The sequence below is a fragment of the Culex pipiens genome, chromosome 3, assembly GCF_016801865.2.
Source record: "Culex pipiens pallens isolate TS chromosome 3, TS_CPP_V2, whole genome shotgun sequence".
NCBI lineage: Eukaryota > Metazoa > Arthropoda > Insecta > Diptera > Culicidae > Culex > Culex pipiens.
In genome coordinates this window covers 63,465,764-63,491,772 of record NC_068939.1, presented here as the reverse complement: position 1 = coordinate 63,491,772, position 26,009 = coordinate 63,465,764, and the positions used below count along the sequence as shown (strand labels likewise).

Here is a 26,009-nt window from a genome sequence, read left to right as displayed (position 1 = left end):
TATTTTATATTTTAGACATCAAATCAGGTCTGCTACAGCATTTTAGTCAAATTTGAATATTTGATTGCCTTGTAAATAAAAAAATGCATTTTCAATATATCTTGGATTTAAAAATTCTAAAATATTTCAGAGTAGTCTATGAGTTGTTTATGAAGTTTAAGCTCGACCATCAAAAATAAGACAACAAAAAATATTTTTCGTGATTGGATTATCCGAAGATTCGATTATCCGAAGTGATTTTTTTTTCCGAAGCCTACACCCAAAGTAAAAGACCGAGGGGATAGTCCTCCCGAAAAGAAACGTGATGAAAGTACTATTTTGCGTGAGTAATGACCTCTCGCGTGTTCATTCGTTCATTGAAACAGTTCATCCTATTGAGTGGCTTATATGGACAAATGACCGCCACTTAGTCATCGAACCATGATGGCCTATACGGAAAAGGCACGGTTCAATAAGCCGAAGGTCTTGGGTTCGAGTCTCAGTACCGGTACTTTTTTTTTTGATAGATGAACTTTTTTGGAAAATGAACCCATGCGTAGAGTACTCTCGGTAATCTCGGGATTTATCCTCTCCGTCCGCACACAGTACCATTTTACTACCGAACCGTGCTCTTTATCCTCTCGTATGCCGATGCCCAGTTCTGGGTGTATGGATAATCGAGTCTGGACTGTTAGGAGAATTTTAACCTTTTTAATCCCCCCCCCCCCATTTGTGCCAGAAACGTTCAACCGGTACAACTATTGAACCGGTTGGATGAACCGGTTCAGCTGAATCGGTTCAATATTGTTGCAGAATGACTATTCAGGCAATTTGAAAGAGTTGGATATGTCGCATGATACATTTTGTGCCAGAAACGTTCAACCGGTACAACTATTGAACCGGTTGGATGAACCGGTTCAGCTGAATCGGTTCAATATTGTTGCAGAATGACTATTCAGGCAATTTGAAAGAGTTAGATATGTCGCATGATACATTTTGTGCCAGAAACGTTCAACCGGTACAACTATTGAACCGGTTGGATGAACCGGTTCAGCTGAATCGGTTCAATATTGTTGCAGAATGACTATTCAGGCAATTTGAAAGAGTTGGATATGTCGCATGATACATTTTGTGCCAGAAACGTTCAACCGGTACAACTATTGAACCGGTTGGATGAACCGGTTCAGCTGAATCGGTTCAATATTGTTGCAGAATGACTATTCAGGCAATTTGAAAGAGTTAGATATGTCGCATGATACATTTTGTGCCAGAAACGTTCAACCGGTACAACTATTGAACCGGTTGGATGAACCGGTTCGCTGAATCGGTTCAATATTGTTGCAGAATGACTATTCAGGCAATTTGAAAGAGTTGGATATGTCGCATGACACATTTTGTGCCAGAAACGTTCAACCGGTACAACTATTGAACCGGTTGGATGAACCGGTTCAGCTGAATCGGTTCAATATTGTTGCAGAATGACTATTCAGGCAATTTGAAAGAGTTAGATATGTCGCATGATACATTTTGTGCCAGAAACGTTCAACCGGTACAACTATTGAACCGGTTGGATGAACCGGTTCAGCTGAATCGGTTCAATATTGTTGCAGAATGACTATTCAGGCAATTTGAAAGAGTTAGATATGTCGCATGACACATTTTGTGCCAGAAACGTTCAACCGGTACAACTATTGAACCGGTTGGATGAACCGGTTCAGCTGAATCGGTTCAATTTTGTTTCAGAATGACTATTCATAAAATTTTGGGAAGTTTGATATGTCGCATGATAATGTTTCTGATGAAAAGTCATGTTTTTGTTCTCTTACTGATGTTAGTACGTAGAACAATAAAAGTTTACTAAACTTTTTAGTAACACTTGATTGAAAACATAGTCTTTTTATATTTTTAACATAAAGTTCAGATAAAGACCTTTCCAAAACACTATAAAACTTTGAGTTTTGGTCATGTTTTGCATGAGATATAAATTTTACAAATTTACTGTAACGCATTTTGCTCGGATATTTTTTCGTTCACCCCCTCCCCCCCGAGCCCCGCCCTAAAATCCACTAATTTGCATATTTTTTACTTAAAGTAGACATTCTGACGATTCCAAAACACTATAAAACATTGAAGTTTGGTGTTATTTTGCATATTTCCCAAGCCTGCAAAAATTTACTGTAACGCATTCTGCAGGCTTCGGGTTTTGACTGTTAAAAAAGTAGTATTATTTTTTTACACCAGTGCTGAAAAAGTTCATTTTTTCAGGCCATGTATTGAAAAGTATTACTTTTAGATTCTACTATTTTCGGTAGAGTAATTCTCGAAGGCCGTTTTGTCGTTCGCGAATGACAAGAAAAGTAAGTAATTCCCCACAGAATTGCAAAAAAATATTTTAATTTATGGTTAAAAAATTGAAACTTAAAAAACTAAAATAAAACAGTTGAAATGTTACACCTTTTTTAGAAAAAAAATTGCCTGATAGTGACCAACACTTAAAAACAGTGCACTGTTTTCAATTTTTAAAAACCTTTTGGATTGCAATTCGATTTTTTTTTTTGATCAAAATATAGGGATATTGGAAAAAAATCAACAATTTGTAACCTGGACAAACAAGTCATCTTTGTGTACCATAGCTCAAAAGATGGAATCGAAAAATTAAAATTTGAAGTGTAATAAAAATAGGTCAATTTTATTAAGAGCGTACCAATTTGTTCAGTGTTAAAATACCTTTTAAAGATATTTAATTTTGTATTTTTGATAGCCAACCACAAAATTTGTATGGAGACTTATACGGACTAATGGATGATGCAAAGTGGTTCTTTGAACTTAACAAATGTGTATGCAAAGTTCGAGCCCAATAAAGAAAATCGAAGTCCCAGAGAATTGATATAATTTGAAGTTTTTATTGTGAAATTTTTTTGAAAAGGAAACAAAAAGTAATAACTTTGGAATCGAAGTTGTTTTCAAAACTAAAAAGTTGAATCAATAAAACTGCAGGTTTGCTTTAATTTTAATCATTTTCAGTTTTAAACATCACTTCGCAGAGAATAACTAAGCAATGCTAGAAGCTTTCTAATCAAAGACAGCGGGTCAAGATAGAAGTTAAAAGAACTAGTCTGCATATCTTGGACTCTGCACAACAGGGTGGTTCAAATTTAACATTTCATCGTTCATTGAAGGTCTGAATTGTATTGGAGTAATGAGCATTTTCCATACGATTTATGTGAGACAAGTAAATTTTTCAGATTTGTCTAATTTTTGAATATAACAATGAACAACGAAAAGTCAAATTAGAACCACTCTACAGTGCAAAAGCTCCTCGTCATAAACCACCCCACTCTGCTCCTCATTCCATCTATTTTAACCCCAAAGCTGACCAAAAGCTTCCTCTCTCTTGGGGGCGTATCTGCGCCGTATGACAGGGCATAAATATCTCAGAGTAATAATCTAAGTCCTGCAGAGTGGGAGGAGATTGCTTTTGTCCCCTTCTAATGAACGCACAGGTATTTTGCGGGGTTTATTTAGAAGATGAAAAACTAAACTACGAGTAATTTCAAATTGCTACTGTACTGCTTTTTAAGGAGTAAACTCAGAAGAGAAAGGGATTGGTCTGGGAAAGTAATGCTTTCTTTGGAGCTTGCTGGAGCAGCAAGAATTTCAGTATGTTTTGTTTGTATATCATGGAAAGGAATGAGAAAACTTTATGCTCTAGATTAAAAGATAACGCACAGAATTCTACCACGAGTGGCTGAAGGAAACTTGAAGCTATTTTTTGCTTATAATTTGATAAGATTAAGATTATTTCAATTGACCTGCTTTTAATCTCATCAGCCAACAAATTCTTAAAATTCAAATCAGGAATTTATCTTTTACAGATTTAAAATGATTAATTTTTTACATAATTCCCAGCAACGCAAACAAACTTTGACATTAAGGACTCCAGTTTTTGTTGATCTAAACATTGAAAAATTAATTAAAACATGTAATATTTAAAATAATAATTTAAAAAAAAACTATTCTGCAACATCCTAACAATCTGTAAATTATAGTTTTAAGTTTTTCCTAAGCATGATGATACACAAAAAAAATCATAGAGATATCAAAAACATTCATTCGCAAAAAATAAAAAGGAACGATATATTTGTGATTCTTAATTCGACAAACATTTATTCTGACTTTACAGAAAATTACCTTTGTGGTAAGGAATTCGAGCAGCCCAACATGAATTGAATTTAAATGAAATTTCACCCGTAAAATCGGTGCAGCATGATTTTTACTTTTTTTGTTTGATTCGATTCGAACTCGTATCATGACACTTTGACAGCATAAACATAATATCTAGGGCTAGTGATTTTTCGCGATTTTGCGGAAGCCGCGTAATCCGTGAAATTTGCCCCTGGCCGTGAAATTTAGAACATACCCTGAAATGCCACGAAATTTTAAAAAATCAATAGAAAAATGACTTTTCAGAGCAATAAACCATTGATTTATTTTAAGTGTACACTTTACAAGTTCGCAAATATTTAAAAAATTGCAAGGCAAATTGAGAACAAATTTTTTAAAATATTGTTTATTACAGTATTCTTCGATGTACAGATAATTCATTGCAAGTTTCCAGCAAAATTTCTTGAATCCGGAAAATTAAAAAAGAATGTAAAAGAAGGCTATTCAAAACTACAGTAAAAGAAAAAAAATAGCAGTATTATTTTTTATTCCTTGTAAAATTAATTAAAAAATGGATGAGCAACTTTCATATAATCTAATCGAGCTCAAGCGCAGCCAGTCCGAAGAAAGCATCCTGGAAGAACTTGTGATGGATGAGTTTCACATAACGTGAGAATAATGCGAAAAAGAATTTTTATATTTTTATAATACATGTTGAAATAAAATTTACTTAGCATTTCGTATGGTAACATAATTTTCTGGATTTTATTAATAAATGTAAAAAAATACTACAAATGAAATTAGCCTGAACTTTGTTTAAATGCAAAAATTCTCTTTTGCTGAAATTTATGAAAATAAACAAAATTTGTATATGTAACATTTATTTTGCTTATTCTACTTTTAGGATTTGCTTCGTTTAAGAGATATTTGAGCAAAATCAATTCCTAAAATTTCAGTAAAATTTAAAACGCTGAATGATAATTCAGCTTATGAAAATTCTGCATAATTTCAAAAATTAAACCAATATATTTTTTTCGAAAATAAATATATTTTTATCTGTATCTTGAACAACTGCTTACTTTTCCAGACACTTTTCTGTACATAATTATGCCTAAACAAAACATTTTTATGTTTATTTTGAGCAGATTTTAGAGTGCCATGAAATTGCCGTGAAATCCATGGTTTTAAAAACAAACATGTCGCGTAATTTCGATTTTTTTTGCCGTGAAAATCACTAGCCCTAATAATTTCGTTACCGTCAGTGGGGGTGACATTGGGTCTGGGGGGTGAGATTGGGTCAAAGTGATTTTTTACGGATTTTACCATTTTGCAGGTTATTCTCAATGAAACTGAATTTTTTCAAAGGGGTTGTGTAGGGGATATCTTAAGATGACTTCGCTGAAAAAATCTCGGTCCTAGAACTAATCCTGTTATTTTGGCAGCTGTCTAAAGTTGAGGTACGTTTTTGGCCAAAAATGACCTCTCGAAAAATCATTTTTCTAAAATTTTTGTTAGAATTGCTCGAAAACTATCCAAATGTTTGAAAATCTCCACTTCAAACATTGTAGCGTGTCAATACGATTCCCTCGAACAAGAAACGCTGTTGGATGACTTGTTTTTACCATATAGTTGTATTTGAGCATCATTTTAGTTTCATTTGACCCAATGTCACCCCCTCTAAGGGGTGAGATTGGGTCAATTTTCAAACAATTGGCATTTAAGGTAGTGTTCATAAAAATCCACCATATTTTGGGAAAATGTTAGTAAACTATCTAAGAACAAATCTACGTTGAAAGATTTTCGATGTTATTTAAATTGTTTTTGTTATTAAGAAATTTCGAGAGGTGTATCGTTTTTTGACCCATAGTCACCCCCACTGACGGTAATTAACATTTTCGTAAGTATAGTTTACTTGTAGTTAACCCTATAGCCTCCAGCCGGGCTTCGATTTAAAAATTCCTAAACTATCAATTTTGTTCACCAATTTTTAATTTTCAAAAAGCATTGGAGGAAAGAACCCATGAAATTTTCAGAAAAAAATAACTTTGGAAGTTTTACATTTTTTTAACGCTTCGTTATTTTTTTTTATGTATTTTTAAAAAGAGGTCAGTTTAAAATGTGGTTTATTCAATTATTTCCTATATTATAAGTAAAAATAAGTTCGCAATAGTTTTTGTAATGTCCCATACTATGCCTCTCCTTTTTTTTATATTTAAATAGTAGTGGTATCATTTTATAGAAGAAAATACAAAAAAAAACAAGCCAATCATTGAAAAAGTAATTGGGATAAAATAAAATAAAAAAATAAAAAAGGCAAAGGTAATGAAGGTGATAAATGATAAATATCAGAAAGAAACATATTATTAACGAGATAAATGGAAATTTTACTTAAACTTAAATAAGGAAATCATAAAACAAGAGAAATAAAGTTTTTCGTAAACACAACATTTGCTCAAATGACTTCCTGAACAGGAGAAGAATGAGTATGATTTTATTATTTTCCGTTCGTATTTAAATCTTTAACCAATGAAAACCTTAAAGCTTCGATTCTATGGGTTATAAATTCCATTTAATACAAAATTAACTTGGGCTGCCCGTATAAGAAAAAAAAATCGTTCTCAAACATAGGATTCGAGCTCTGAATACCATCCAGATGTGCCCAAATTTTAAACGGTTTGAATCACTTAAGAGAATATCTGGTTTTCAAATAAAAAACTTTATTTTAGGTATTTTTTATGTTTGTTTATGTTTTTATGTAATGCATAATATATTTATGATATTATTTACAACGACAAGATAAGATTGATGAGGAAGTAGAAAAAGAGTTTAAAGATAAAGAATGGTCAAAATCTTACAAGTCCTCCGAAAATTGTCCAAGCTTACGATTTCTAGTTGTGATTTGCTCAAAAGTGAGTCAGAATGTGGAGTGAAAATCTCAATTTTGAAATAAAATCATCCGATGTTTGGTCCGGCAAAGGTACTGTACTACTGTAATAATGAACTGTTTGAATCGTATTCTAGACAATTTTTGGAAGACTTGAAAGTGACAATTAAAGTACACACTCATTTAAAAAAAACATATAAGTGCACTGCCATAATTATCCATAGTGACATAAACGACATAAACGACAAATGTTGATTTACAGTCGACTATCTGGTGTAAATATTGAAGGGACCATCGAAGAAGCAAGCACCCTTTAAAGCTCAGTTTCTCAAAAAATAAAGTCTATGGATAAATGGAAAGTATTTTTGGAGCAAATCGTCAGCTGTGTGCTATCTTGTGACAACGACCATTTAGTACTTTCCGAGAAAATCGATTTTTAAAGTTTGATGATAAATATTTTCAAAACTATGAATGGTAGAGCCAAACTTTTTGAAGCAATCGGTTCGTATAGTATCGCTTAACAAACGCTCCAAGTTTCAACTAATTTGGTAACACCAGTTAAAAGATACAGTAAATAATGTAAACAAAAATCTGAAAAGCAAGTGTGTTTCGAAAGTAAAATTGTACTACGTGTCACAAGTGTGCACAGAATTCCCATACAAACTAAAATACCGTCATCTGGGGCGAATCGGGACTACAGTCTGAATAGGGACAGCAGTGTTTAGAGCAGTTAATGGTGTTAAATTTGGAAATGGATGTACACATTTTGTTGGTCTGAGTCTGTTTTAACCGAAACCAACCAGTAAAATCAAAATATTGTGCTCCTTCATGGTTAAAACTGCTGTCCCAATTCGCCCCATGAGTCCCGGTTCGCCCCAGTTGACGGTAGGCTTAAATCAATAGATTAACCGACTTAATCAGTATATTTTCAAAAACAAAAGATTGCATTGCCTTCAGAAAATGTGTATCAACATAAATTTGTGAAAAACAAGAAAAAATTCCACATTTTCCAACATCATGTATGACGTGTCACAAGTGTGCACAATCATTTTGATGATAAATTGGTCTATGTCACAAGTGTGTATTGCGATATCCGGGAAACGGAAGCGAGTTTCCAAAATCGGGTTAAAGCATCTTGTAGTGTTTGTTAAGTATAGCAAAACGTCATCATTAACTCATTTTCGACCAAAATGGTCTATGTCACAAGATCGAGAAAACCAATCGAGGAAGGCCTAGAAAGAATTTTGAAGAAATAACATCGAAGCATGCAGTTTGAGTTTGAGATAGCGAAGATTGACAACCAGAGAGTCGACTGTTCCTTTTTGGATGAAAAAAGCTGCCTACGTCACTTTGCATAATCGGGACAGTGCGTGCAGGAACCATTACATGTTATTATACTCACATAGTGTGTGGTGTGTCTGAGGCAACTGTTGGTATTGTTAGATAACATAACGCTAATATAACGCTAGATGCTGCATATAAACAGAGTGAATGTCTTACAAGATAATGACTACTCGTAGCGGTAGTAGTAGTAGTTGTAGCAGTGGTAGCAGGTCTGGCGTCCGTCGTCCCTGTCCCTGTCCCCCTCCCCGTCCTAGTCTCGGTCCCACAAGTCAAAGTCGTTTGCCGGTTGCCGTCGTTTCTGTCCTTTGCCGGATGGTTGCTGCAACAGTCGCCGAGGCAAGCATCTGGGCTGATAGATTGTGACGACGGCGACGAAGAAGACTCGGTGCACCCCCCAAGGTAGGCAACCGACGTTGCAGCAGGATCACAGGTTGTTGTTGGAGCAGATTCCGGCGGCACAACTACTCTCGGGTTACTGCCGGCGGCCTCTTCGCAGGTGAGCACGGGGGTTGATGAGTGATGGCGCTTCTCGGAAGGTCCTACGGCATCAGCTGGGGACGACCTTCCGGTGTCGTGGGAATGCACCGAGGGGCCGTCGGAAGCGTGGCGGGTGCACGGGGACCAGGGTGGCGGCAGCAGCAGTTCCGGACTCCGAGAACCGCCCCCTCCTCCGCCACTCCTGGCCGCTACATGATTGGTGATAAATTGTGAGAGCTTGCCGAGAATAATCGTCGAGTACTGCTGGAGCGTCGTCGTCGCCGTCGAGGCCGGATCGTGGAACGGATGGAAAAGGTTAAACGGATAATGGAAGCCGCCGGGTGACACTTCCGGGAATGCTGCCGACGCCGGAGGAGGATGTTTGGGCTGGAGGGTGCGGGCGCGATGAAGTGTTGTCTGCTGATGCTTGCGGGAAGTGGAGTTCAGATTGCTCAAGTTGACGGTGTTGGTGGTTGTTGGCGGTGGTAACAGCAGTTGTTGTTGTTGCTCACAGCCGATTGGTAGCTCGTTCCAGCTTGGCTCCGAGGGTCGTGACGTCGTGCGAGGATGCGCCTTTTCGCCGCACGGGAAACCCATATTAGGACATCTGTAAGGAAGTGGAGAAGAAGGGGAGTTGATTAGTATTCTATAGAATAGTTAACTATGTATGATTTATAGTTTTTATATTACAGTTATTTTTGATATTTCAAAAAAATTGAACAGTGCTCAAAGAAGATCAACATTGTTTTTACAAATCCTCATCTTGTTAAAACTTATCCATGGTAGTAAAACTTCTCCACTTAAAGTTTCAATCCACCTCGTTAAGCTGCACGACAAAAACAAGCTCATTTACTACATCAATTTTACACAATTTGCTCCATTCGTAGTCGCTAGTCATTTCGCGATTCACGTTCTCGTAACTCCACCAAAGTTGGTTCAAACTTTCCGCACAAAAATTCAAATTTTCCTCCACGAAACCAGCAGTACCAGCAGCAGCTGCCAAGCAAATCTGCGACCATTTGCGCAATTTCTCCTCTAGATGAGATTGTGCATCGTCGCCCTTCTTCCGGCAAAATTGCCCTCCTCCACCCAGAACAACTGCAACAACTGCCACGCCAACAATGCAGTTCTAGTTTATTACCCACTTTATTCCAGCACCAATTGCACACCCAGGCAGGCAGCTCAGCTCGCCGACTGGAGTCGGATTCAGCTCCATTCTTTATTCACCCGCAGATCCCTGCCGGTTGCTGAGCTTCAGCCAGACCAGCACCGGCACACTGCAATAAATATTCTCGCTCTTCTTAAGACCCCCTCAGCTGGTTTCACCGTCGTCATTGTAGGGTTGGGCCAGTTCAGGGTCCCCGACTTGTTTGCTCTCAAAGTGCAGCACTCAGGCAGCCGACTCTCCTCCGGAGGTCCCCGCGCAATCAGTACAGAGGAAATGGTCGAAGCGTTTCCGGCAGGGGTTCTCATGGTAAAGACCAGTTATTTGATATTTTTGAATTTTACTTAAAATTATATGTTTTCTCTTCTCTTATACATTTATTAATGTAAAAGTAGAAAAGGTTTTTTTTATTTTAAGTTAGTAATTCGGTAATTTATCAATTATTTAGTTATTAATGATAATAAGAATAATTTAAATTATTTTTTTTATTAAAGTTGAGTAAATTTTGAGTTATTAAAGTAATCTATATAAGGGTGGGTACGTTTTTCAAAAAGTTCTCGGATCAAGTTTTAGTATGGTTCCCCTTGTAGGGCATGCCCATAGGGACTTTCATGCCAAATATCAGCTCATTTGGTTGTAAACTGGCTGCGCGCATCAGGGTTAAAGTTTACATGGGAATTACTATGGGAAATTGGAACTTTTTGTTCAAACGCTCCTACAGGTCTGGGAAAATCACGCTCCAACTTCTGGTATGGTCAGGCCTATGGGGAATGGTCTGGAGAACACTTTTCCCGAAGAGAGCATATGGATTCGTTGTCCCTAGACCTGGCGCATCGGCAAACAATCCGATGTCTCCGGAATCAACGGTTTTCCCTGAAAATGCATCAAATTTTCCTTAGCATGCTATGAAAGCTCGATGAACACCGCGACGCCATACGTCAGGCAGCTACCACGTGGTTGAAATATTTGCAAAAAAATACAAATTTGCTATAAAAAGATTCTGAATTCGACTAAATTATATCAGGATAACTCGAAATGATCATTTTCTAGTTAAAAGAAGGTTTGCAATTGAATATTCCAGCCGTTTCTCACCCACGTGGTAGCTGCCTGACGTATGGCGTCGCGGTGTTCATCGAGCTTTCATAGCATGCTAAGGAAAATTTGATGCTTTTTCAGGGAAAACCGTTGATTCCGGAGACATCGGATTGTTTGCCGATGCGCCAGGTCTAGGGACAACGAATCCATATCTTGACTTTTTTTTGATAAGGTCTTATAAACAAATGTAAACATTGAGTGTATCCCTTTCATACCTTATGTCAAAGTCCATCGGAGTAAGCGGGATACACTCAATGTTTACATTTGTTTATAGGACCTTATCAAAAAAAAGTCAAGATATGCTCTCTTCGGGAAAAGTGTTCTCCAGACCATTCCCCATAGGCCTGACCATACCAGAAGTTGGCGCGTGATTTTCCCAGACCTGTAGGAGCGTTTGAACAAAAAGTTCCAATTTCCCATAGTAATTCCCATGTAAACTTTAACCCTGATGCGCGCAGCCAGTTTACAACCAAATGAGCTGATATTTGGCATGAAAGTCCCTATGGGCATGCCCTACAAGGGGAACCATACTAAAACTTGATCCGAGAACTTTTTGAAAAACGTACCCACCCTACTATATATATAAAAAATTTCGACGGTTTTGTTCGAACGCGAATCAGTTCAATACGGAGCGTCGGATCGAGGTGCTTTTTGTTGCGTTGGGTTCGTATAAGCCCAAGGAAGGTTCTTACGCCAAAAAGTGACAACTTTGGCCACTCTGGAACCGATTCCAGAAAATCTGCCGATTGTATGGGAAAAGTTACGTGTAATCAAATTTTGATCACAGGAGGCTGAATAAGCAAAAGAGCTAAAAACGTCAATAATCAAAAAAAGGCAGAACGAAGTTTGTCGGGTAAGGCTTGTTAAATATATAAAAAAAATGTACTTATACATCAAATCTTTTTTATTTTTTTGTTCATAACTTATCATAACAAAACATGTTTTCGATTTTATTTTAAATAAGAGTGTCACATTAAGATTCCGATTATTACAAAATTTATTTATTTTGTAATGTTGAGTAGTAAAGTTAATCACAAACAAACGGAAACCCAGAGATATAAGTGAATCCTGAATCTATGCATCTTTCATTTAATATTTTGAAAAAAAAAAAAATTATAAGCTTTTTAGAATTGTCGCTTACCGGGAACCGTTGTGTAGGGGTCTGGGATCAAACCCAGTCGGCCAACGCAATGCTGTAGAGCGAATAATTTGATTTTTTTTTTTTGAGAATTGTTGCTTATCTTTAAAATAGGCAGTCACAATTATAGCATTAATCCACTAACAAATTGAACTTCTTAATACAAAAACATGATTAGATGTCCTGTTGAAAATATGTTTCATAGTTTATCTCTTTCAATGTATAAAATAAATAGAAAAAAATCAGAAAGCTCCAAAAGTCCCTAACATGCAACGCAAGTTCAATCAGCTGATATTTAGTCAAATTTAACTTTTACGTTGTTTTTCAAACTTTTTGACATTTTGCTACGATTCGAATACAATTTTATGATTTTTTAATAATTACATACATTAAAAATATCTTTCATTACAGTTTTTTTATGATTATTTCTCAAATCTGTAAAAATATGTTTCATCAGTTCACTTCGCTGTTGGAAAAGGCTGATGTTTGGAACAAGATTTTAAGGCTAATATTAAAATCTGATTTTTTTCATTCCGATGAAACTTTTTCTGACGTTTTTATGGTAAGGTACATTTTTTCACTCGTTTTCACTAAAATAGAATTTCCGTAATATTTGGTACAATAATTATGATTTTCTGACAAAATAATATCATTGATTACATTTGAAAAAAAAATCCATTTTAGATGCAAATTCAAAATGAATCAAACATTGCCAAACATATTTTTTAAATTCCACCGTTTTTAAGTTATACTGTTATTTTTCATAATTATTAAAAGTTTGTGTTTGGCGAACAATCAGGATACATTTTTTTAATTTATAAAATATTCATTTCTGTACTGTCACAAAAATTTAACAGACATTATATAATACTTCGAACAAAAATAAAAGCTTTCAGTCCTTCTCTTGATTTTCAGAGATTTTTTATTTATAATATTATTTTTAAAAGTGTTTGCTTCGTTTAAAACAATGGAAAGATGTATCAATATTTCTTAATAAAAAGAAAAAATTAAGTAATTATTTAATGTAGTTCATCATTTTGATCCAGTAATTTAAGTAATTAATTGGTAGACTGACATGTAATAAATGCTTCTTGAAACCATTGTATCATTTATTCGATTACAGCTTACATTACAACTAAAGCGTTTTTAATAATAATAAATAATATATTATAAATAGCGTTATAGAAATGGGTTAACCAATTTTATGTTTCAAGTTTTGCTAAATAATCGGATAATATAGTGAGAATCATCGATTTGGACATCAATGGAATCAATTTTGAACCGTAACAAACGTGATTTTCACCAAATTTTCCGTCAAAAAAGGTTTTTGTCTGAAAAATACTGAAAAATACTTAAATACTTTAAATCACATGGTGTGTCTCAAAGATTTTTTTTAATATTCAAATCTATCACATTGCCATTATTAAACCTAAATGACAGAAAATGTTGATTGAATCAATACTCATGGTGCTTATGGGGTCAGCTATTTTAGCACTCATTTTTGAAATTAAAGATTCAAACAGAACAATATAATTAGTAGGTAGGATTACCTTTGCAACTTTTTTTTTAAACTGTTTCTGTTGTTAATCTTTTTAAAAGTTTATTTAGTAACTTTTTTCCTATAATCATTAAGCTCGTTCCATTGACCCGTTAGCAAGCCCGTTTATCAGCTGTTAAAAGTTAGTACATATCTCAGCTTAAGATAGTAACTGAAAAAGTGAATCTAAAATAAGTGCTGTCTAGTCTATCCCATTCTTCCTTCATATTAGAAATCAAAATGATCACCCGTCCTATAAACAGATTGAACACATCTGAAAAAAAAAATATATTTTTAAGAACTTCAGGTTTATGCTCAAAAAAATCTTATTCGAAATATTTCAGAATAATGCAAAGTTTTCAAACAGAAAGTGCTGCGATTTCTTTCTATCAATTGAATCCAGGCATGAGAAATTGAAATTCAATCGTTATCATCATAAAAGAGTTACACTTGAAGTTACAATTTTTTTTAAATAATTTTAACTGGATTTCTATAGACTTTCACTACTTACCCACTATGTTTTGTAAACATAAATTTTGCTTAGAAAAAAAATGTTGTTAAAGTTAATTTTTCCATTTTAAAAAATAAAGTAAGTTGACCAGTATGGCGGAAGTTGAACATTTCAAACCTAAACTTCTTGAAAACCTCTGAACTTTCGCTCTCAAACCATGAAAACCCATTCCTTTGTTGTGTTTCCCACTTTTCCCTTGCAGCTTCTGAGCTTCCGTTAAAAAAACAGCAGTCTCAGGCTCCATTCTATACATTTATCAGAAGCTTTCGCTGGCAGTGCCTTTTGGCGATGAGATTGCTGCTGCTTCTCTTTCCTTTCTCGAACCATATTTTGTCCTTTAAGCCCTCTTCCGGACATTTGCCCAGCCCAGCTGCTGCTGCTACCGGGAAAAAATGTTTGCCTCTGTTTTATTTAACTTTTCATTTCCATTTCTTGTTTTTTTTTTCTCTGTAAATTGAGAAATACAACGCCCGACCGACCGGTGAAACTAAGCTACCTCCGAGGGGGTGTGTACAGGTCGGTTTGGGGTAGGCTTGGGAAATTCCAGGTGGGATTTTCCTGAGGAAATGTGGTAAGGAGAAGGTAAATATGACGGAAACTGGTGAGTGTGGCGAGTCTGGGCCAATTCACCGAAAGTATTTTTGTTATGACTGCTCAACATTGAAAAAACGTCTAATATCCACTTTTGGCAAAAACGAGTTATTAGCATTAGGTTGTAAAAACTTGCCACTCTTATGGGAAATTGCCTTGACGGAGATTTGTTGACAAACACTAAATCGCGTTTTTCTCGGAATACTTGATTTGGCATAATAGCCGAATTTTCAACTATGGGCAGATGACTAGAGACTATTTTTCCAGTATTTTCAAACATCAATAAATAATTTCCCCGAAAATTTTAGTCTCAAATTATAAGTCTTTTCCTTGCATCACAAATTTTAAGGAATTCATGAAATTCAAGAGCCATAACAATCTTTAATCATTTTCAGCAAAGAAAAGCAGTTAAAGCTTTGAAACTCATGCATCAAAGATGAGAACAAATACCTTTTCTTTGTGGCCAAATACTAAAGGAAAAAAAAATGACACCACCGGGGAGCTCGGATAACTCAGGGGGTGTGGTGGCCACTTTTGCGGCTGAGCTGGCAAGCTAATGCGTGCACTAAAGAGGGATTCCGGCAGCTTGGAAATCCGATTACGTTGCCCTTCCCCAGGAGGATTTCCTCTTTTTTTGTGCGTTTGCTAACTCGGCATGATTAAAGACTGTTGTAAATTTTACCAAGCAAAAAAATGGGGCTCGATTGCCGGAAACCCTCGCTTGAAAGTGGGATAATTGTTAAATCAATTTTGGAAATCAACGACCGACCTCCTTCCAAGTGATGGATTGATTGCGGATTAAGGGTTAGATTGTAGCAAAACTCAAGGGTCCTTCTTTGCAGACCGTAAACGGGAGCTGCTTGAAGTGAAATGGGTAGCATTTGGGATAATGTCAAGGATAATTTAGATGTTCATAATTCAAATAACTTTCACAATTTTGTCGGGTGCTGAAATTGGATAGTGAGAACCTGCCTCCCGATTCACCCCCTGATCACCAACGAACTCCATTAGGTGGATGACCACGTGGTAATTGGTTCGGATGGGTTCGGTGTGACCGCACACGGGCAGTGGAAATTTGAATATTTATGGTTTGTGGTCTGGTAATTAACACCAAAGTTAGTTATGAATAACGATCCTTGAGCATCGTCCTGTGATGTGTGCTGAAAATGTAAATATAAATTTTGTAGCCAAAAATTTTTTTTTAAATTGCTGTCGTATTAATTGTGTCTAGGATTTGAAAGGATCAAAGTGATTGATCACTGTTTTTGTATATTTTTTGAATCTTAGAACTTTAAAGGAATTATTTTTATATCACATTTTAAGGAAAATTTGCTGAATAATAACATTTTAAGAGAAAATAAAATCTTGTCATTTTGGAAACTGTTTAAAATTTATGTTCGTTTTTTGGCCAAAAATTAAATATCAGCTTTTTAGGAGCGGTCGTGGCTGAATGGTTACGATGTTCGCTTTATAAGCGAATGGTTCTGGGTTCGATACCCATCTGCTCCCAACGAGAAAGTTCTGGACTCATTGAATTTGGAATTAATGAAAAAACTTCAGCTCACGGCGGGGTTCGATCCCCTGTCCTTAGGATTGGCAAGCAAAATGCTTTCCACTTTGCCGTGGAGCATTAGTAGCTTTAGTAGGATTTAGACTGATATAGTTGAATCCAAGAAACGGACGAGAATAAAATTGAATGCAAGTTGAATATCAGAACATACAAGAATGCATTGCATTGCATGCATGCAGGCGCATTTGAAATGAACCTACATTACCTCGCTATAAATAGCCTGGGCGACTGCTAGAATTCATCCAATAAGAGATGAGAAGAATTGAAAGCATTCCCATTAGAAATGAGAACAAACGAAGAATTCGAACAACAATGCCAACGGTCGTTACCACTCGCCTAGGGTGGCTCCTCAGACCATTCACCTTCCCAAAAACCGTCCAACTCCAAGCGAAACTTACTTGAGAATACCGTGGAGATTTTCCCTTAATACTCTTAAAAAAGTGGAGCATCAACACTTCCCGTCTTCCAATTCCCTTTCCTTGTCCCTGGTGCGCGGTGGAGATGGGAGCGGCCGGCAATGGACGGCTGCCATGGTGGTGAGAATCTGGTTCAGGTGGAATTGGTTCTATTCCCAATTATCGATTCCTAGGCAACTTGGGCTTAGACAATCATCACATCACATGGCGAAAATCCAGTCTGCAATCCGCTAAAATCACCGTCTCCTAGCGAAGCGAAGCGAAGCGAAGCGAAATTAAATATCAGCTTTTTATAAAATTTGTTGTACTTGATCGAAAAATTCTTTTAGTTTCATTTGACCCATTTGAGCCAATTTTGAAACGATTGACATTTAAGTCAGACTAATTAAACTTTTTTTTATATTTAAAAACTACAGAAGGTGACTTGAAAATTTTTAATGTAGATTGAAAATTAAACAAGCTTGAATTAAATCAATTTTATGTTTCAAAATTAATCACGATAAAAAATGATTGATTGTCAAATAAATGGTTCTGCATTTAAAAGTTTTTTTAGTGTTTGGGTAGTTTTCATTTCATTCATCATACACTGTAAAACGATTTCACTAGTTCATTCAGAATTTTCATTTGAATATTTAAGATAAAAAAGATCTAAATTAGTCATTTGGGATTTTTTTTTGAAAAATCAGGTTCTCATTTGAAACAAAAAAAAAACAATTTAAATTTGACAATTTCTGAAAATTTCAAAAAGTTATAATTCATATCAAAAGAAATTGTACCATTTTTCAGGAAAAAACTTTGACAATCGATTATCTTTCTTTAAGCATTTAAAATGAAATTTTGAGACCAAAGACATTTGAGCGATGTTTATACCATTTGCTCATGTTTTTTTTTTTAAATTTTGCTTGGTATCTTTTTTAAATTTGATTATTCCCCTCCCCCGAACGTGATCAGGATTGTTGGACACGATGTTTTTTTTAATTGTGTTTTTTTTTATATCTAGAATATTGTCGTTTTTTTCATGTCATTTTTTGATGCAAGCATGAATTTACAATACATTTTCAGGTGATGCTTTACATTTGTTTTTTATTATTTTAAATGATTTTACGAAGGAAAAGCATCAAATCAAAAAAATATTTTCGAAACTTCCAAAAAATTTCACTTTTTGGTTTTGTTGCTTGAACTGCTCATTACTGAGATACAAACTCTTAAAGTTAAAATTTTTTGAATTATGAGCTCTCGTTATCAACGCAAGGTATCTCTTTTACTCTTGGTTAATTAAATAATAAAAATTAGAGCAATTGTGATGTTTTTACTTCCCCAAATAAAATATTTTTTTACATTTAAAAACTAAGCCCAACATTTTAAAATTTCCAAAATAATTCAAAGCCCTTTTGGAAGATTAATTTTGGTTCATAAATTCCGACATTTAATTTGCAATCCAATGAAAATCGAACCGATTGTTTCTAATAGATGACACTGAGAAAAACTATTTTTTCACAAAATTTTAACTTCAAGAGGTTGTATCTCGGCAATCAGCTTTTCGATGAACAACGTGAAAAATTGGCTCAAATGGGTCAAATGAAACTAAAAGAATTTTTCGATCAAGTACAACAAATTTTATAAAAAGCTGATATTTAATGCAAAAACTGAAAATACATATTTTTGAACGATCCCAGTTATGCTAAATATGATTTGAAAAGCAAGAAAATGCATTTAAATTTGTTTTCAGTAGATTGGAATTCTACCTTCACTAAAATTTTCAAGTTTTTTGATACACTGCTTACTTCAATATTAAATCTAATCTAATCTAACACAAACGCAGCCAGTCCGATAAAAGTATGCTGGAAAGTCTTGTGATTAGATTACGCCCCTTACTTTTCATGTCATTAATAATTGTAGTACATCTGAGAACATCCAAAAATGTAATACAAGAATTAAAGCGGCCAACCCTACTGCGTTGTGTTTACCTCAGAGAGGATTTTGAGAGCGGATCACATTTTACAGAATCTACAGGGGAGAAAGGATGCGTGGAAATACCTTACCAAACGTTCCGATTCACTCACTGCTTACTTCAATATTAGCTTGAAATTCAGGAGGCAATTTTTTTACAAGTGACTTCTAAATTTTCCCAGAAATAGTCTTTAAGACAAATTTAATTGCATATTTCTGCCTTGATAACCACTTTTGGCCAGAGTCAAGAAACATAAAAATTTAAAAATATTTGCATCGGCCTTACGTGGAAAAACAAAATAACTTTACTAATTGAAAAACACATTCACAATTTTCTCCCATACAAAAACATTATAACTCAGAATCACAACTCCTCCCCCTAGTCAACTAGCAGAGCAGAACCGGCATCTGCGGCCTGTGCAACCCGTCGGAACTTGTATGATGGAATTAGTTTCGCTAATATAAGTGAATGTGCGTTGGCACAGAACCGAGAGTGGCCACAAACATACCCCGTCCTCCTCCTTCCTTTTTTGTTTGACCTAACCTGATGCTCCCCCTTGGTCAGTACTGGCCAGTGACGACTAGGTCATCTGGCGCCTCCAGCCGGTGCACGGTGAGAAAACACTGTTTTGTATTTTTTTGAATAATATTTTTTTATTATTTCAAAGTTATTTAAAATCAAGTCTTAAATAAAAAAAATCCTGTATTTTTTACATTTTTTCTATGGTGCAATGAGGCGTCACCGTCGTCAAAACGGCCCACCATTCGGGTCATGTTTTTGTTGGGTAATTAAATCAGCTTCACACGAGGATAAATTACGGCCGTTACTTGGAGCGATGACCACTGCTGCGGCTCTATGCTGGTACTAGCTGTCTGGGTGCTATCCTAACTGGGGGGTGGATTCCGTTGGTCATCTGTCTGTCTGTTGCAGACGTATGCTACATTTAATTTATGTCGACCAGAGATACTACTCTAGGAGAGGGCAAACATGGTGTATGGTTCCATTTGTTTAACTCCATAATTGATACAGAGAAGGTTGAGCAATATTGTTGCAAAAATGAAGATTTGTAGCAAACCATCGAAAATGGACGAGATTTTTGACAGAAATTTGTCGTTCGATATCTATCCAGGAGTCGGTTGTTTACCTTTTTCTAAGCTCTGATAATTTTGGTTGATTTTTGTGTGTTTTATTACTGTTTTTGTCGCGAATTGTCATTCGGTTCCATAATCGGGTTATAATTTCGTCGAAATTACTGGAGTGCACGCGATTAAACCGCGAGTTAATTCGTTAAAGTGATATAAAGTTTGGTGTTTTGTGATTGAGAAAGTGCTGTTGGAAACACAATTCTCTCCGCTCTCTCCAACACTTTTGTTGTTAAAAATCAGCGCCATCTATTGACTGGTAGCGGATTTGTGACTAGCTCTTTGTGCACGGTTGCCTACTTGCTGGTGGTTTACTTACTGGTCGCTGCAGAACGTTAAAGCCTGATCTTTCCAAAATCGGGAAAACGGATTTCGGAGCAACAACGCGTCGAAATGGCTGCTGCATCGGCAATGAACTCTGATAAGAACGCAATCCTTTGCCATTCGTGTACGGGGGATGTGCTCGACGAGTTTGTTTCCTGCCAGGGGTTCTGTAACGCGGTATTCCATCTGCAGTGCAGCGGTGTCAAACCAGAGCTGCTGAAGGAGATTGCATCGCACCGCCAAATTTTCTGGCTCTGCAGATCCTGCACCACCCTCATGTCGGACCTCCGTCATCGCCGCTCAATTCAATGTGCGTACGAGGCTGGGCAGGAACTATCGTTGAGTCACCACAACCGCATCGTCGAGCAGCTCAAAACGGAAATCATGTCGGAGTTGAAAACTGAGTTGAGCGCAAACTTTGCCAAGCTAATTGCGTCAAACTCATTGACTCCCAAATCTGGTAGTCTCCGTCCAGGTGGTTTTCGCGGGTCAGGCCGGCGTCTTTTTGAAACGAAACCCGCTCCCCCAGGACCGCAACCCATTCCGCCGAAACAAGGCACCGGAAACCCTGACAGACCTGCCCCTGCTGAGGACGGCATTGTCGCTGCCGGGTATGAGAGAGCTGTAGATGAAGAAGACGCTCGTATCTGGCTCTACCTATCCCGTGTTTCCCGCAATGTGACAGAGGAGCAAATCGCAAGACTTGCTGTCGAGCGTCTCGGAGTTGAAGACATCAAAGTGAAGAGACTGGTGGCCAAAGGCAAAGACGTCAGCAGAATGAGATTCATCTCTTTCAAAGTTGGTGTGCATACTGACCTTAAACACAAGGCTCTCGCTTCTACGACATGGCCGAATGGTCTCGTGTTCCGTGAATTTGAAGAGCGCAACGTAGAAATTTTTTGGGAGCCCTCACTTGCCGTCGTCAAGAATCAGGAAAATCGTCCTCCACCCCTGCTCTCGCCCTTAACGGAAACAACAACGCCGATTTCGCCGCCGAAGTCTGCGCCGGCATCAATTCCAATCAACACGGAGCAAGCTCAGCAGGAGGAAGAGGAAGTTTTGAAGAGTGCGGAGCTAATCACGGACGGCACGGAGTCAACTTCAAGCCAAGGTGGTTCACCCATGGATCACCAGGCAGACTAACGTGCGACGCGGTCGCACCGGCAATCCAAGTCTCTCCACGTTCTTTATCCCAGCATCTACCAGCACTAGCACTCCAGTTTTCACCAGGACGCGCCGTGAAAAGCCTTATGAGAGCCCCTCGCCTGCCCGACGCCACCACGCCCTCGCTCAGCCACCGTTCAAGAACTCCAGCAAGTCGCAGCCATCAGAGTCGTCCTGGTGTTGGTGTCGGTGCCTGGGGAGGGGTCTCTCAACCGGCGCCCTTCGGCAAGTATCCTATACGATCACAACAATTCCTGCCTGATGCTCGTCCAACTTCCAGCTCGTGTGCCACCACTTCAGCGACCCAGATTGCGCATGTCTCACCGCAATCAGTTCGTGCCTTCCAGACTTCGCCAGGACGCGCCGTGGAAAGCCTTATGAGAGCCCCTCGCCTGCCCGACGCCACCACGCCCTCGCTCAGCCACCGTTCAAGAACTCCAGCAAGTCGCAGCCAACAGAGTCGTCCTGGTGTTGGTGTCGGTGCCGGGGGAGGGGTCTCTCAACCGGCGCCCTTCGGCAAGTACCAAATCAGCACACGTAGTATCAGCTCTGATACTCGTTCAGTTTTCAGCGCAACATCACCGCCGCCAATTCTTATAACATCGCCTGCTGCACCGAGCCGTCCCGCGACATCCAGTATATCAGCTGTCGTGGCTTCTCCTGATCATACTTCGGCAGCGCCTGAGCGTGGATTTCTGAACGTGTACTATCAGAACGTGCGAGGCTTAAGGACTAAAACGAACACCGTCCTACTAGCCCTTGGCTCCTGTGAATACGACGTTGTCATCTTTACCGAGACGTGGCTGATACCCGGGATCAAAGACTGCGAATTTGCTGGTGGCTATGACATTTTTCGGTGCGACCGAAGCGCAGAAACGTCATCTTTCCAACGCGGCGGTGGAGTTTTAGTAGCGGTCAAAGCAGGTCGGCACTGCAAGGAAGTTGAACTCGTGAGCTGTGAGAGCCTGGAACAAATCGTTGTTCGCATCACACTGCCGCATCAGACACTCTTCGTCTGCTGTATCTACATTCGACCGGCAAGCGACGTTGGTGTTTACTCTCTTCATTCGGGAGCTGTTCAACAAATTCTCAGCATGGCCGGATTGCGAGATTTGGTCCTCGTCGTCGGTGATTACAACCTTCCAGCGCTAACATGGTTCTTCGATGACGATACGCAGAGCTTTCTCCCTATCAACGCTTCGGCAGACCAGGAAGTTTTGCTGATGGAATCGATGCTTTCGAGTGGGCTTCTTCAAATCAACAATTTGGCTAGCACACATGGAAATCTACTTGATTTGGCATTTGTGAGCGACACCACTGCTGCCGAACTTTTCGATCCAGCATGTCCTCTTTTAAAACCTGACCCTCACCATAAGCCTATCCTTGTCAAACTGGATTACGATCTAGGCGGCACCGACGTTCAGGACGATGCAGATGAAGTTTTCGATTTCACCCAGTGTGACTATGATCACTTGAACGCGAGAATTTCCACCGTCGACTGGGAAACTTGTCTTGGCTCTTCCTCAGTTGATGAAGCCACTGCAAACTTCTACGGGGAGCTTAACACCATCCTACACGAGGTTGTGCCGAAGAAAATCCGACGAATGAGTCACCGATACAAGCTGCCGTGGTGGAACGATGAGCTACGAACCTTAAGGAATCGTTTACGTAAGGCGCGTTACATGGAATCAAGGACAGCATGGGACAAGGTAATGGTGCAAAACATTGAGGACGAGTACAACGCTAAAAATCAAGAAAGCTTCCGGTCTTACATCAATAACACTCAGAGCAGTCTAAAGCGCGATCCATCGAAGTTCTGGAGTTACGTGAACAGCAGAAAAAACGTCAATCGAACTCCAACGGACGTTTCCTACCGCGATGTGAGCTCCAAATCTCCAGCAGACTCAGCCAACTTCTTCGCGGACTTTTTCAAGTCAGTGCACAGCTCCGACGAGATTCCACCTCGCGAACAGGAATTTGACAATGTGCCCAGTCACAATCTGCCGTTGCCCCTCCCAATTCTCAACGACGACGATGTACTAAAAGCGCTCTCTGATGTGGATGCTGCTAAAGGACCTGGTCCGGATGGAATTCCACCTTCACTCGTCAAATCCTGTGCTAGCTCGCTCGCCGTTCCAGTAAAGAGGCTCTTCAACGAGTCGCTCCGGCAGGGCGTTTTCCCTGCGATGTGGAAGGTTGCGTCGATCACTCCGATTCACAAGTCAGGAAGCACCAAGAAAGTCGAGAACTATCGTCCGATATCGATTCTTAACTGCCTTGCCAAAGTGCTGGAGAAGGTTGTGTACGAAAGACTGTATGCGGTAGTAAGTCCAATCATTTCGGGTGACCAGCATGGATTCATGCGAAAACGATCGACAACAACTAACCTCCTTGCTTTTGTGCACCAAACAGTAAACGCCCTCGAGGCCGGCAAACAAGTAGACGCTATCTATATCGACTTTGAGAAGGCGTTCGATAAGGTACCTCATGCACTTACCATTCGGAAGCTCCGCAAGCTTGGTCTCCCCGACTGGATTACTGAATGGCTTCGTTCGTACCTGACGAATCGGAAGGCCTTTGTCAACCTTCGAGTCGCTCATTCCGGCATATTTGAAATCCCTTCCGGCGTCCCACAAGGCAGTCACCTAGGTCCTCTTATTTTTATTCTGTTTGTGAACGAAATCTGCGCATTTACCAGCTCCAGTACGCTGATGTACGCTGACGACTTGAAGATGTTCCGCAAAGTAAAGAACAACGCCGATTGCTGTGCGCTGCAGTCGGACATCAACTCTCTTCTCAACTGGTGCGATTTGAATGGCATGAAGGTGCACGCGAAGAAGTGCAAGGTCGTCTCGTTCAGCCGTTCTAGGGATCCCTTGCGCTTCGAGTACACAGTGGAGCGGCGTGCTCTAGATCGTGTCACATCGATCAAGGATCTAGGCGTGACGGTAGATCGTAAAATGAGGTTCAATGAACACATTGCGCTGACAACTGCAAAGGCATTTGCCATGCTGGGTTTTCTGAAGCGCAACACCGCCCACTTTGACGACCCGTTCGCTCTGAAGGTGTTGTACGACTCGCTGGTCAGGAGTGTGCTGGAGTATGCTGCGATAGTCTGGGCGCCTTATCACGTAACGCACTCTGCACGGCTTGAACGAGTACAGCGTGCCTATGTGAGGTTTGCTTTACGCAAGCTACCATGGACCAACCCGCAAATCCTGCCACCGTACGAGGAACGCTGCTTGCTGTTTAGGTTGCAATCTCTCGCCCAGCGTAGGATCCTGATGCAGCGCCTCTTCGTGTTCGACCTGCTACGAGGCAACATCGACTGTGACAGCATCCGCGGCAACGTACGCTTCAACGAACCGGCGCGCCAAGGACTCAGAAGTGAACGTCCTTTATTGTGGATTCCGAGGCATCTGTTTGACTACGGTTATTATAACCCGCTCGATGTTTGTCTCCGTAAATTCAACGAAGTCTGTACTTGTTTCGATTATGCTGTGACCAAATCTGTGTTTAAAATTAGAATTAGTTAGTGTTAAGATACAGCCTGAGCATTTTTTAGATGGAGGCGGTGAATAAATAAATAAATAAATTTACTGTAGTTAACTAATTGTACTTTAGTTGAATAAAACAATCGATCCTGGCTGATTCAACCAAATTACCACAATCTCCAGTGAATCGTATTCTATTATGTCATCTTTCAGCAAATCAACGCTGTCGTGCTATCTTGTCGTACGTCGGTTTTTGACGTTTCGAGAAAAACTCGTTTTAATGTTTGACCTTGAATAAACAAAAACGAGAGCGCGCAATGTAAACAATAACAAACACGCATTGTTTTGTTGGCCATTCTGTGCATTGTCCTGAAGTTTGGTTGAATTTGGTTGCCGGAGTCCCGAGTTATAATTACAATTGTGTATGGCAGTCGAGCTTGTACGTGTGTCAAACGCGTTCTGATCTGAAATCCCTTTGGCCAGTTGTCGCACTTACATCAATTCTCAGAGTGTGTCAAGATGGCATGACGAGATTGAAACTTCTTTCATACACGGAGTTTTTTCAGTTTTTTATTGAATATTTCAGGATTGAAATCGAATGTTGGTGATCTGTGAAGCTCAAAAGGTGAGGCAATGTGAGCTGCACAAAATGGCGTTCTTAACTCAATTTGGTCCAAAATGCAGGTGCGACAAAGTAGCAAGTCAGCAACGAAATTCCAACACCACTGTTTTGGCCACAGGTCACAGTCTGAGATATCTGTCCAATATCACATCGTCTTCTCGTCAACTGAATGGTCAACATTGATAACATTTTTTGATCGTTTGTTTTCCCTAGAGGAAAGCATTTTCCAGGCTTCAATAAAGGCTTTCAAACAAAAAAAGAGGTTCGTCTTGTGTACTGCAATTTCGAATCGATTTTCCCACAGACAATCGAAATAGACAACAAAGTGCAAACACAAATAACCTCAACAAGGAAGAGCACTCACAATGTCAGTGGATGGAATTCTCGACAGTGCCCTCGCAAGCTGGAGGAGGCCTTCTGGGGATAATCGTGCCCGATGCA

The 26,009-nt window shown here is 38.7% G+C and overlaps 1 protein-coding gene across 9 annotated transcripts in view; it reads right to left on the bottom strand.

Moving 5' to 3' along the window:
* The window catches only part of LOC120424315 (glutamate-gated chloride channel), a 365,994-nt gene that overhangs the window by 166,991 nt on the left and 172,994 nt on the right, over nucleotides 1-26,009 (bottom strand). For all 9 annotated transcript variants that reach the window (XM_052711128.1, XM_052711125.1, XM_052711127.1 and 6 more), the window contains one exon: nucleotides 8,430-9,455. In XM_052711128.1, the coding sequence (XP_052567088.1) occupies nucleotides 8,430-9,445 (1,016 nt within the window). In that variant the 5' untranslated portion in view covers nucleotides 9,446-9,455. The remainder of the gene's footprint in view (nucleotides 1-8,429; nucleotides 9,456-26,009) is intronic.